The sequence below is a fragment of the Patagioenas fasciata genome, chromosome 1 (assembly GCF_037038585.1).
Source record: "Patagioenas fasciata isolate bPatFas1 chromosome 1, bPatFas1.hap1, whole genome shotgun sequence".
In the NCBI taxonomy this organism is placed as follows: Eukaryota; Metazoa; Chordata; class Aves; order Columbiformes; family Columbidae; genus Patagioenas; species Patagioenas fasciata.
In genome coordinates, this window is record NC_092520.1 from 109072372 (window position 1) to 109086359 (window position 13988).

The window sequence follows — 13988 nt, forward strand, 5'->3', positions numbered from 1 at the left end:
GAATTCTACAGCATCTATCACAGCATCCCAAATTTGACGGGGGCCACTGGCCAATCTGTGACAACTGGTTAATAAAAACACAGGAGACTGATGCTGGTATATAGTAAGAAATCTAGAATACTGATTTTAATCTTAGTGGAAGGAAAGGATTTTTTAAAAAATAAACACCAGAGGAAGTGAAAGAATTAAAGGAAAAATGTCACAGGCCTTTACTACTCACAGGTTTGAGTAACAGTGGCTTTACACGAGTATGCTGCATTTCTGAGACCTTCCAATGAAGCAAGTCAAATTTTTTATCCAGTTTCTGAATGGCATCATACATGGCCTGATGACAAAAGCAAAGATGAAAACAGTATTGCTTCAGAAAAATTGAAGGAATCATAAAAATTAAATCAAGGGCAAATTTCCCTCCCCAAAACCCAAGAAAGATCTGTACATTATATATAAATTCCATAAGCACATTAAAGACCAACTTAGATAGAAAATGCACAGCTGGCGAGAGGGGTCAAGGACAGCAAAAAGAACTTTTTCAAACACATAGCAGACAAAATTAATACCAGAGGCAATGTAGGCCCACTGATGAATGGGGTGGGTGCCCTGGTGGCAGAAGACACAGAGAAGGCAGAATTGCTGAATGCCTTCTTTGTCTCTGCCTACTCTGCTGGAGGCTGTCCTGGGGAACCCTGTACCCCTGAGACCCCGGATGAAGCCAGGTCAATGGAGGAGTTTGCTTTAGTCAATGAGGAGTGGGTTAGGGAGCAATTAAATAGTCTGGACATCCATAAATCCATGGGTCCAGATGGGATGCATCCGCAGGTGCTGAGGGAGCTGGCTGAAGTCATTGCTAGACTGATCTCCATCATTTTTGCCAAGTCTTGGGAAGCGGGAGAGGTGCCCGAGGATTGGAGGAAAGCAGATGTCACTCCAGTCTTCAAAAAGGGCAAGAAGGAGGACCCGGGTAACTGTAGACCAGTCAGCCTCACCTCTGTCCCTGGGAAAGTAATGGAACAGCTTATCCTTGGTGTCATCTCAAGGCATATCAAGCATAAGAGGTCATTAGGGGCAGTCAGCATGGCTTTACCAAGGGTAAGTCATGCTTGACCAACCTCATAGCCTTTTATGAGAGCGTAACAAGGTGGATGGATGATGGCAGGGCGGTGGATGTGGTCTACCTTGACTTCAGTAAAGCCTTTGACACAGTCTCTCACAGCATCTTCACAGCTAAGTTGAGGAGGTGTGGTCTAGACAATAGAGTAGTGAGGTGGGTTGCAAACTGGCTTAAGGAGAGAAGCCAGAGAGTGGTGGTCAATGGTGCAGAGTCCAGTTGGAGGCCAGTATCTAGTGGAGTGCCTCAGGAGTCAGTACTGGGGCCAATATTATTCAATATATTCATTAATGATTTGGATGAGGGAACCGAGTGTACTATCAGCAAGTTTGCTGATGACACTAAGCTGGGAGGAGTGGCTGACATGCCAGAAGGCTGTGCCGCGATCCAGCGGGACCTGGACAGGCTGGAGAGTTGAGCGGGGAATAACCTGATGAAATTTAACAAGGGAAAGTGTAGAGTCCTGCATCTGGGCAGGAACAACCCCAGGTTCCAGTACAGGTTGGGAAATTACATATTAGAGAGCAGTGGAGGGGAAAGGGACCTGGGGGTCCTGGTGGACAGCAGGATGACCATGAGCCAGCACTGTGCCCTTGTGGTCAGGAAGGCCAGTGGCATCCTCGGGTGTATTACAAGGGGGGTGGTCAGTAGATCGAGAGAGGTCCTCCTTCCCCTCTACTCCGCCCTGGTGAGACCCCATCTGGAATATCGTGTCCAGTTCTGGGCCCCTCAGTTCAAGGACAGGGAACTGCTGGAGAGGGTCCAGCGTAGGGCAACAAAGATGATTAAGGGAGTGGAGCATCTCCCTTATGAAGAAAGGCTGAGGGAGCTGGCTCTCTTTAGCTTGGAGAAGAAGAGACTGAGGGGTGACCTTATTAATGTTTATATATATATATAAAGGGTGAGTGCCACCAGGATGGAGCCAGGCTCTTCTCAGTGGCAAACAATGATAGGACAAGGAGTAATGGGATCAAGCTGGAACACAAGAGGTTCCACTTAATTTTGAGAAAAAACTTCTCAGTGAGGGTGGCAGCACTGGAACAGGCTGCCCAGGGAGGTTGTGGAGTCTCCTTCCCTGGAGACATTCAAAGCCCGCCTGGACATGTTCCTGTGCAACCTCACCTAGGCGTTCCTGCTCCAGCAGGGTGATTGGACTAGATGATCTTTCGAGGTCCCTTCCAATCCCAAGCATACTGTGATATAACAGTGGTAAATATTACAGTACAAAGACTTCTCAGAGAAGCTTACTAATGTGACTTCAGTGTGGTTAGCACTTAGAGGCTGTGCTACCTGCTTCCAGCAGATGTTTTATTTTTACTTATTTGGTATGTTTTGTTTTACATTAAAAAGCTACCAACAAGCTCTAGAGTAAGTTAGGTATTATGATATGCTATTTTAAGTCACAGTTTTCAATTTTCCAAGTACACAGGTAAAAGGCTTATAAGCAACCACTGAAATACTGATTTCTATAGCACCAATGGCAAATATAGTTAGAAAAAATACTATCTGTAAAGAAAAAGTCACAACTGGAATTGAAGGTGGCCAGGGAGGCCAAAGACAACAAGAAGGGCTTCTGTAAGTACACAAGTGACAAAAGGAAGGGTAGGGAAAATGTCAGCCCATTGTTGAATGAGATGGGGGACACAGGACATGGTAATGGCTGAGGCAGTCAACGTCACCTTCTCCTCACCCACTACTAGCAAGACCGGCCTTCAGGAGTCCCTGGTTCCAGAGACCAAGGGGAAAAAACACTGGAACAAGGAAGACAGACACTGGATGGAAGAAAAATCTGCTCAGGGAATCCAGCAAACCAGACATAGATTAAGTCTAAGGGGCCTGATGGGATGCGCCCCTGAGTGCTGAGGGAGCTGGCTGATGTCATTGCGAGGCCACTCTTGATAAACTTTGATCAAACAAGGTGAATGGGAGAAGTGCCTGAAGACTACACACAAGCAGATGTCACTCCTATGCTGAAGAAGAGCAAGGAGGAAGACTCAGAAAACTACAGGCCAGGCAGTCTCAACTCTAATCCTGGAAAGGTGATAGAGCAGCTAATCCTGGAAATCATTTCCAGGCAGATGAAGGACAAGAAAAAAAAAAAAAACAGAAAAAAAAAAAATCACTAGGAGTAGTCACAGCATGGCTTCACTAAGGGGAACTCACGTTTGACCAACTTGATAAACTTCTATGACAAAACGACTGAAATGATTGGCCTGCTGGCCTGGTAGGCGAGAGGAGAGCAGTGGATATTGTCTACCTGGATTTGAGGAAGGCCTTCAACATTGTCTTCCATAAGATCCTCACAGACAAGCTGCTGATGTACAGGTTGGATGAGCAGACAGTGAAGTGGATTGGAAACTGGACAAATGGCTGGGCCCAGGGAGTGGTGATCAACATCACAAAGTCTAGATGAAGACACTAGTAGAGTACTTCAGGGGTCGATACTGGGTCTGATCCTATTTAATATCTTCATTAACGATCTGTATGATGGCAGAACATACCTTCAGCAAGTTTTCAGATGACAAAAGGCTGGCAGGAGTGGCTGATAAACCAGAGGGTCATCCTCCATCCAGAGGGATATCAACAGGTATGAGAAACAGGCTGACAGGAACTTCATGAAGTACAGAAAGGGGAAGTGCAAAGTCCTGCTCCTGAGGAGGAACAACCCCAGGCACCAGTACAGGCTGGGACTACCCAGTTGGAAAGCAGCTTGGCAGAAAAGGAGCTGGGTGTCCTGGTGATCACTAAGTTGAATGTGAGCCAGCAATGTGCGCTTGCTGCAAAGGTGGCTAATGGTACCCCGGGCTGTTAGACAAATGATTGCCAGCAGGCCCAGGGAGGTGATGGTTCCCCTCTTCTCAGCACTGGTGAGGCTACACCTGGAGTGATGGATCCAGCTCTGGGCTCCCCAGTTTAGTAAAGACATGGACATACTAGAGAGTCCAGCAAAGGGCCATGAAGATGATTAAGGCACAGGAGCATCTCTCCTACAATGAAAGGCTGAGAGAGCTGGGACTGTTCAGCCTAGACAAGAGAAAGCTCAGGGCTAGATCTCTTCAATGGATACAAATACCTGAAGGGACAGTGCAAAGAGGACAGAGCCATGCTCTTTCCAGTGGTGCCCAGCAACAGCACCAGAGGCAAGGGGCAATAACTGAAAAGGAGGAGGTCCCCTCTGAAAATCAGGAAACACCTTTTCACTGGGAGGGTGACCAAGCCCTAGCACAGGTTGCCCAGGGAGGTTGTGCAGTTTTCCTTTTTGGAGATACTCAAAAGCCATCAGGACATGGTCCTTGGCAATTCGCTCTAGGCAGCTCTGCGTAAGTATGGAGGTTGGACAAAATGACCTCCAGAGGCACCTTCCAACCTCAACCAATCTGTGATTCTGTGAAAATGAAAGGGGTAAATGATGTATGGAGAAATCAACACAGCTGTGTTTTTCATAAAAAACATGGCACTGAAATCAACTACATCCACATTTTTAACTAGAGGATGAAAGATGAAGAATTTGAAAAAACTACTTGTTTTATTGAAAGTTTCTGATACCCAGCCAATCCCCAAGGTCACATTTTCTTTCAGATGTTAAAAATTTGTTTTGCCTAACTAAAGCAATCAGGAATAAACTTTTTAAAAGTACTGCTGTAAAGGCCAAGACTTTCAGACAAAAAACCCAAATAAAGCATTCAAAGTCCATCAGTTATTAATATATGTTACTGTGTGAAACAAAAAATTCCTTCTTCTGTGTTTGCAGGATTTAGCAACTCAAACATGACGCTTACAGAGCAATTCAGACATACACTTTATGCCATAACAGTATAAAGGAATTAGATAACAGAATATTAATGTAGTATTGAAAGTATGCTGTCAACTGGAAAACACATCTGAGGCACTTGTCATCAGTTATTACTACAAAACACACACAAGGATATTATAGCTATATGAATTACAAAGAAGAAATGTGCGTTTTGTTAGCCTACAGCATAACTAGACAGAAAATGTTTAAGAATACATACAGCTATGAAAAAAAAAGTCACTAGATGGATTTGTAGTAGATAGAATTTCAAATTCATTTCAATTTTATCAAAACCAACAGTTACGTTTCAGTAAGATAGTTATCTTAAAAAAATAAAAAAATCCTTGGACAAAAGAATCTATAAATATTCCCAGAATTCAGAAATATCTTGAGGAAGCACTAGAAGACATTAAATCATTGTGGACAGTACAGGCATTTTTAAAAGGCTTCATGTAGCCCTAGGGCAGATTACTCTGGGAGGGGGTAACAGTGGGAGGAAGGAGACAGAAAGGGGCTAGTAAGCAGCAAAAGAGGCTATAGCTTCTCATTGCCACTTGCTACAGCTCAGATTCCCTGACTAGCGACAAGAATGTTAGTCACACAATCTTAGTCAATTTTATTCCACAGCATTGGGAAGTATATACTTAAAAAGACTTCCAAGACATTAATACTTGGCTACAAGCCACTCACAAATTGTCCTGCCTAAAGCATAGCCTGAATCTCTTTCACTCTATATAGAATACTGTGACTCAAGAGTCACATAAACGTTCACCTGAATAAATAGGGGATGCTTTTAATTTTCAGTGCAATGATTTTCAATCTTGCCAGCCACCACTTCAAAAGTCAAAAGCAAAGAACCCATCAAAATAATACTACCAGGATTTTGGCACACTTTCGGCAAGCCTCATGTACCTTCAAAAGCTGTATGTATGACAGTCAGATCTTTTCCATTACTGTGAAGCACCTCCCAATCAATCTCTAGACTTCACATTTTGCATTAAAGCTTAGTATTTGAAAAGCATTCTTGCCAGCTATGGTGTGAAAAACTCAGAGAATAAGTAGACTGTTTTTTTCATTAAAAATATCAAAGTTAAGCAGGCAATTAACAAGTAAATATCCAGAAAGGCTGAAGTCACAGATTATAAAATACAGATTGCAAATCTTTCCGAAATTTAACTAAAATTGTTTAAATGCCATTTCAGAAACAAAGGAAAAAAAAATACCTGGCAATAACTGAGGACCTCCATAAGAGTTTTCTGCTGATCTCCAGTGTAGGAAGCTTCAGATACAGTACTCCTCTTTTTCATTAAAATAGTAATTTATAAAAAAAGAAGAAAAAGTGCAAGCTAGTAATATATACACAGTCCTAGAATAACATGTTAAACCTAGAAATCCCAACTTCAAACCTCAGTGTTATTTTAGTCTACCCCAAATAATGCATCCCCAAAACAGCTTTTCAAAGTCAACCAAACAAAAGAAAATTAACTCACACATTCATAGTCTGGTTCATACTCATAAATGATACTGTCACTATCTTCATATTCTCCTTCCCTGGTTCTCATCTGCGAAATAACAAGTAACTTTTAATGTTTTGAACAATGAAACAATTCAAAATATAAACTACAGAGAGAAACTGTTAGGAATCCAACTTTAACACTTTCAGTTAAGCTATACTCCTTCCCCTGGCTACAAAACTTAACAAAGTAATCTCATTTATGTGTCTGTGGTTAGGTCATACGAATACTCATCTCCCTTTTGGTTTGAGAGTATCTTATTCTCAATTAATATGAACTTCATACAAATGTATATAATAATATGTATTTTACGGGGTTATTCTAAGGACAGAACTTTCCCATCTAACTATATTATGTACCATATCACCAAGCTTATGTAATTATGAGACTCCATGTAGATTTTACAGTAGTTTAAATAAATCAATTTTTTAAAAAGTGCATTTATTTCAATGGGTATAAGTGTGCACAGAGAAGCTGTAAAAATGTCTATTTACAAGCTAAAAGATGTATTTTTCTCACAGCTTGAAAACTGCTTTTAGACAGGAATCAACAGTGCCACCATCTGGACAATTGTGACATTTTTCTTTTACTGGAGGAGCAGCTCCTGTCCACCACACCTCACAGATTTCATAAGCCTTTTGTTGGTGGTGGTTTGTTGGTGGTATTTTTTTTGTTTAAAGTAAATAATATTTAATCAGGTCTTATTTTTTAAAAAAGGAAGGTTGGGAGTGTGTGTGGGTGGGTGGGTGGGTGTTGGGTTTGTTTGTTTTACAACAAGCAGAATTAAACAGAGTAAAGCTGTTTTTATAGCAAAGACATCCTGACTGTTGGAACGTAAGAATTAACCTCTGCATGCTGACATGAACTAAGCTTGTGACTGCCTCAAGTAAAAATTATATGCAATCTGTCTTTGGAGCTAGTTGTTCATGGAGGTAAATCACTATTCAACATTAAGTTCCAACTCTTACTATCCTAAATTGCACAAAGAGATTTTTACTGAAAAAAATAACAGCATCTACATGGGAAGTTGGTATAAATTGCTCTCTGTTGTACACTAGCTGTTGTTATATGCACATACAGTATCCAGCACAACAAGGTTTTATGCTTGCTAGAAGCTTCCATGCACTACATGGATATCCTACCCACACTTCTTCACCAGGATGTCATCAAACAAGCACAGAAAAGTAAAGGAAAAATGACATTCCAAATAAGACTGAAATTGGCTTCAGAACAAAGGGCTACTCTTTGGTGAAACATACCACATTTCTTCCCACTAGAGAAGGGGCAAGTCGTTTTCTTTTATTATGCGAAAACACAAAATCCATTTTTTCAGGGCTGTGACCATTTCCTCTCTGCATATTTGCAGAATGGCTCATCTGTGATGCCACTCGCTCAGATAGCACTGATAAGCCTTCACTTCCTGGAAAAGTGGAGAGAAATCAAAGCATATCAGCAGGTTTCCTATTGAATTAAACATTTCACTACAAAAAACATGCACAGTCACACTTTTTTTTTAACTCTAAAACTCCTTGGTTATCTGAAATTTCTTTACTAGCATATTACTAAACACTTACAAATCCAATTTATTTAGATATGAAATTGGTAAATTAAATTTAATATTCTTTATTCTTAACTCTCACCAGGCTCCATTTGTTTTGCTTTTCACTGTTGATTCTCTGTTCTCATTTCCAGTTGTACAAAGACACAGAATTCAAAACTTCAACAAAACCAATTAACTGAAATTCAGGCAACACACCCACAATGTAAAACACAGTTCCCATTTGTTTAGTCCTCAGCTGTCCCTTCCCTACAGTTACGATGTCCCCTCCTATTTTGTCACTGAAGCACAGTGCAACAAAACAGATCTGCTCCAGGTATCTCCTCCATTGAGCCAGTGTAGGTGAGGAGCTACCAAACACCAACTATCCACAAGTGAAACAGAAAATGCCTCCACATCTTCACCTGCAGGCCTGGCACACAGTTAAAAAGCCATTACTACAGTTGATCACTCCTCCATCCCAATTCTTTTGAAGACCACACCAGTGCCAAGCTCTTTTGAAGAATGTTAAAAGAGTTTTCACAGTGAAGAGAAAAAGCATAATTCTACTGCCAAATCTGCCTGTCCATCATTTACAGGTTTCTACCTCAAACTGTCCTCAGTTTCTTTAAAAGGAAACAAAAACACTCTAAAGAGGGGAAGAAACAAAAAGTAACTAACTCTTTCCTCTTGAGGTCCATATATTTTACCTATAGACAGGCCAAGCAATGTATAGATAACAAGATACAGATAAGAGAAGACTTAAAAGACAAGTAAAGCTTAAGAAGCTAAACCAGATCTTGAACAGCTTCCAAGAAATGAGGAGAAAAACTTAGCTAGCATAAAAAGGCAAAACCAAGTCTCCACCATACTATCTGCTGTGAAGGAGCTTTTCAGAGCTTAGGTCAGGCAGAAAAAATGTGGTGGGGAAGTTTTGTGGATATCTACAGTAAGTTCCTCCCAAGTAAAAGTGGTCACATGAGAAAAGTAGCTCTTAGTACTTTTGCAAAATAATGGAACTAATTTCATGGCCTAGCTAGAAGGAAGAACCAATATCTCAGAAGTGAAGGAAGAGCAAACAAATCCAACAGGACAGGGACAAGCTAAGAGAAATACTGAAAAGCAAAGACAACCACTTTTGTTTTATGCACTTAAAGAGGAAGGGCCAGAGGCAGGACAGAGAAGTAGTAATATATTCAGTACCATAACCTAGAAAAAAAGAAAATGTTATTTGCATTAAAAGCCCTGACAAATGTTGTAGGAGAGTTGACAGATGCTACATATGCAAGATCTGTGGTAGATTTGGTGTAGCGAATATCATTTTGAAATCACAATCAATAACAATAATAAAAATACATATGTCATTGCTTAGTATTTGTTCTCTTAGTGGAAGATTAAAACCTACCTACCCTCCCACCCAGCTCCAGAATTTCCTTTCTTGCATTCAGCTCTGGGGCCTGCAACATAAGGAGGACATGGGACTGTTTGAGTGAGGCCAGAGGAGGGCCATGAAGATGATCACAGGGCTGAAATACCTCTGCTATGAAGACAGGCTGAGAGAGTTGGGGTTGTTCAGCCTAGAGAAGGCTCCAGGGAGACCTTACAGCAGCCTTCCAGTATCTGAAAGGGGCCTACAAGAAAGCTGGAGAGGATGTTTTTTACAAGGGCATGCGGCGATAGGACAAAGGGTAGTGGCTTTAAATTGAAAGAGGGTAGATTTAGATGAGATATAAAGAAGAAATCCTTCACCATGAGGGTCGTAAGGCAGTGGAACAGGTTGCTCAGGTAACCTTGCAGATGCCCCATCCCCGGAAGTGTTCAAAGCCAGCTTGGCCGGGGCTTTGAGCAAGCTGGTCTAATGGAAGGTGTACCCATGGCAGGCGGTTCGCCTTTAGGTTGTCATTAAGGTCTCTTCTAACCCAAATAATTCTATGATTCCTTTCCCAGATCTGTTTGAAGGTTTGCAGTTTATCGTCTGTCTAAATTGATGTCTGGGGTGCCTCTATGACAGTACCATCATTTAATTACACTCATTTTCCTTGCTAACTTGGTAATACTGCTACTGGACTTTCTAAATGCTCATAACAGCTATGACTAATTTTTTTTCTGGGCCAATGGAGAATAGGGTAAGGTTTCTGAGAGACTTTGATCTTGCATGCTACAACAAATACAACGTATTACAGACAATCACCAAAGGCTACTTACAGCTAATAATTTACCACCTTAAACAACCATCTTACTATCATTACACATCAGAATTCCTGGTACTCCACTAAACTACACTGGACAGTTTATCTAAAAAAAACCTCATCTTTTGTGTTAGGCTCTTTCATGACATTTATTTTCCAAATTGCCTGCTAATTTGTTCCTAGGTATACTTACTTTCTAAGTAAGTAAAAAACTGTCTTTTTAAAACATGATATTTGAGCAGGTTAGTATTAATTACACAGGTCCCTCTTTTTAAATGCATTGCCAAGCAATTTCTATAAAGTAGCTTTCTAATAAAATATGTTTTAAAGATATGGGTGAGACAGAAAGCATTAATGACAGCAGCACTGAACATACAGCATTAAAACTAGCCATTAACTATTAGATCACAACAAACATGAACGGTAATTACCATAAACAACTTGAGCCACATGGTGAACACCACTGCTTACTTCAGAGTTTTGTCCCATTGACATGCAGCTTTCTGCAGACAGTCCATTTTCTCCATGGTCCATAATAACTGCTTCAACATCATCCTCAACATTCACAGACACATAATCTATTAGCATATACAGAAAGAGAAACAGGACACCGTTCTGCATATCAGATGAAAACTGTAGTGCTTGTATCACATCTAGCATTATCTGAATTGTATCACAGGCTAATTTAAAACAAGTTTCACTTTAGCATTTAAATGTGAAGTCACTTTTAAACACAGCCATTGAGGTTTGAACATGCACTAGAAGGGAAACAGCTTACTATTGCTTAGTTGGCAGGATTCCTGAAACTGCTCAGTACCCAACTCTTCTTACAGTGTCCAGCTCCAACAGGAACAGTTATAAGTCAGTAACAAGCACTTCAGAGAACTCCACTATTTACATTCAAGCATCCAATAAGGCAAGACATATTAATTTGGTTTTGAAATTTTACTTTCATGAATAAGAAATGCTTAGACATTTACACACTTGAAACAAATCAGCATATAAATCCTAACTGCATATTTGGTATTCAGATCAAACCAAACATCGGCTCCCAATGACACACTGTGCACTGAATGGCAAATCTCCAGTACCAAATTTTTTCCAATTAAACATACTACATCATGAAAAAATGGCCTAGTTTCAGAGTAACTGTATTATAGCTATTACAGCTATATCTGGTGTTTTGGAGAGGGTAGAGGAGGGAGTGGAATTTATTCTTGATGAAAGAAATTAATGGAAGGAACCACACTGTGAACCACTAAGCTTAGGAAATAAATTCAGCCAGCACACATGCGTAATGACACACTAACTATATGAACACATGCCGTATTTTCCACAGGATCTCTATGCTGTTCAGTGCACAGGATAGACTGAGCTCCAGGGATGAATCAGGCGTGTATGAATGAAACAATGGTCTGGTTCTTCACTCTTATACAAACAATTCACTCCAAATCCTGCTCTCTTCCCTCTTGTTCCAGTTTCTTAAGAGACCAAAAGGTGGAACAGAAGATGAATTACACAGATCATAAAATTATCCCTCTGGGTAATACTCCCATCTCATCCAGAAGAAATAATGCAGCAGGGTTTGGATTTGGCTGTCATCAGATTTGGAAAGACTATTTCACCAAATTGAGGGTCTGTTCAGAAACACCCACCAACCGTCATGCACTCAATAGCTTTGTCTATACTAGTGAATGAGGCCAAAAAGCTAGCTGGGGCATAGCTGCCCAGCAAAAATGAGTTTGGTGGAGCGGACATGAGCTGGGATATGTAATGCCATACATATAGCACCAAACAATATGAAATACATATCTGTCTTTCTCAAGTAGAAACCACAAACTGCCAGATTCTGTGATTAATTTGTGTTCCTGAAAACAATAAAAATGAAGCCATCAGTATTTTTTTACTTATGACTTGAATGAAGATGCAACAGCATTTCTTGTGCCAATTTAATAATTTCATTGCATTAATTAAATCCACTGACATAAAATATCATTACATAGATATTCAGATGTTCCCAGTAAGTCTTGAAAGAAATTCTAAATTTAAAAAGTGTGATTAGGCAAATATTTTACATTCAGATATTTCAAAAAATACTTCTATTGCGAAGTGAATTCTGTATTACAGTAAGACTCACTAAATAGGTTGGTTTATCCAATCATTGGAACAAGTTATCAGTTTAAGAGAAGTCTGAAGTTCTGCTTGAAAACTGAACTGACAACCATCTAAAATTAGAAAATGTCACCAAACTAATTTCCTTCTCAGACTTAATGCATGCTCTGGTTTATACAGTATAGACTATGACTCAGTATTTTCAGTAAGGCAGTAGGATATGCTATAATAAGGTAGATGCTCATAACAGATGCATTGTACAGAAGGATAGTTATAGACAAAGCAGTACTATGAAATGACCAAATTAGAACACCAAGACTGGTGGTGCTCTTACTAACTTAAAAGCTGTTTATGTTCAATGTTTAGAATACTTTCACCAGGAGCTCTTCTTTGCTTCTGCACAAAATCATCAGGAAGCAGGTCTTTGTATAAAGTTAAAGGCACTTAAATTTGAGCCGAGCTTTCAAAATGATTTACATGCGAAATGTAATGCTTGCCTAACCCTGCATCAGAAGTTACATTACTATATCAAGTTACAGTTTGTTATGCAGAAAAGTAAAACCATGCATCATAAAGAATTTATTTCCAATAACAAACAGAGAAATATATTTTAAAGCTACTATGACTTGAACATTTTCTCTGTTCTTTGGAAACTCTTGTCATTTGATCAACGTACTCCAGAAACCAAATGACTGCTTATCTTTTACTAGTGCTCAGTCACCTATCCACAAGTAGTATAGTAGCATAGCCTTTGGTGAAAATAGCTGAGAACAGAAGAAAAATGTGAAACATAAGAATGATAAACCAATAAAACCAAATTGCAAGATAAAGACAACTCAGAGGGAGTAAAGGGGTAACTTTAAAATAATTTAGAGATGGAAATATGTTGATAATAAAGATCAAGAACTAATAAAGATCAAGCGAACTAACAAACAAACCCCACAAAACCCCACACATGAACTCTTTCAAAGCCAGAGTTCAAAAGAAAAGACAAACAAAAGCTCAAAAAACTCTGTAGCAACTATGAATTACATACCAAAGCAAATGAAGCAAAGTAACTCAGTCCAAACAAATAAAGGATATATCAAGGAACTCACCTGAGCTTAAACTACATCACAAAAGCAGAGTCAGCTAGCACTAACTCCAACCACAACTAGATCCTACTCTATTTATGGTCTGACACTTATGCTAACATACACAAACACAAAAAAGGAACTAACACAAAGGAAAGTGCAGTGACACAAGTGCCTTTCAGGGACAGCATCATCTCATCACAACTTCGAGTAATTATTTGCATATTAACTCTAGCTCATTGCAGACAAAAATGAGTTTTAACCACATTTGTGCATACTATGATAACCAAAGCTACAAGCACAGAAATACAACTGCATCTGGCTGAAGTCCGAAGACAAGCTGACAGACTACTTTTCTTGCTCCAAGTACATTACTAATTCAATACACCACATAAGCCAGTGGGATAAGGAAGGGCTTGTACTGAGCTGACATTATCTGACAAATGCTCTCAGTGGGGAAACTGAAATGTAGGTAACCATGGAGGTATGGAATGGTAAAGGGAGGTGAAGGAGAGAGCTGAAAGCACTGAGTAGTACCAAATCCTATCCCAACCTCTACTACAGAGTTCCTGGGGGCTCCTACCAAATCACTAAAATTAAATCAAACTTTTCCCAGAAATCCAGTGTTCTTTCTTCATTTGCTAGGAATTCAGTTAGACATATCT

At 39.9% G+C, this 13988-nt stretch overlaps 1 protein-coding gene across 1 annotated transcript in view; it reads right to left on the reverse strand.

Moving 5' to 3' along the window:
- BEND2 (BEN domain containing 2) overlaps positions 1-13988 on the reverse strand; it is a 36644-nt gene that overhangs the window by 12081 nt on the left and 10575 nt on the right. Inside the window, exons 4-9 of the mRNA XM_071813283.1 lie at positions 10570-10716; positions 9359-9406; positions 7672-7832; positions 6389-6460; positions 6122-6196; positions 221-325 (exon numbers count right to left, since the gene is read on the reverse strand). Coding sequence (XP_071669384.1) covers positions 221-325; positions 6122-6196; positions 6389-6460; positions 7672-7832; positions 9359-9406; positions 10570-10716 — 608 coding nt within the window. The remainder of the gene's footprint in view (positions 1-220; positions 326-6121; positions 6197-6388; positions 6461-7671; positions 7833-9358; positions 9407-10569; positions 10717-13988) is intronic.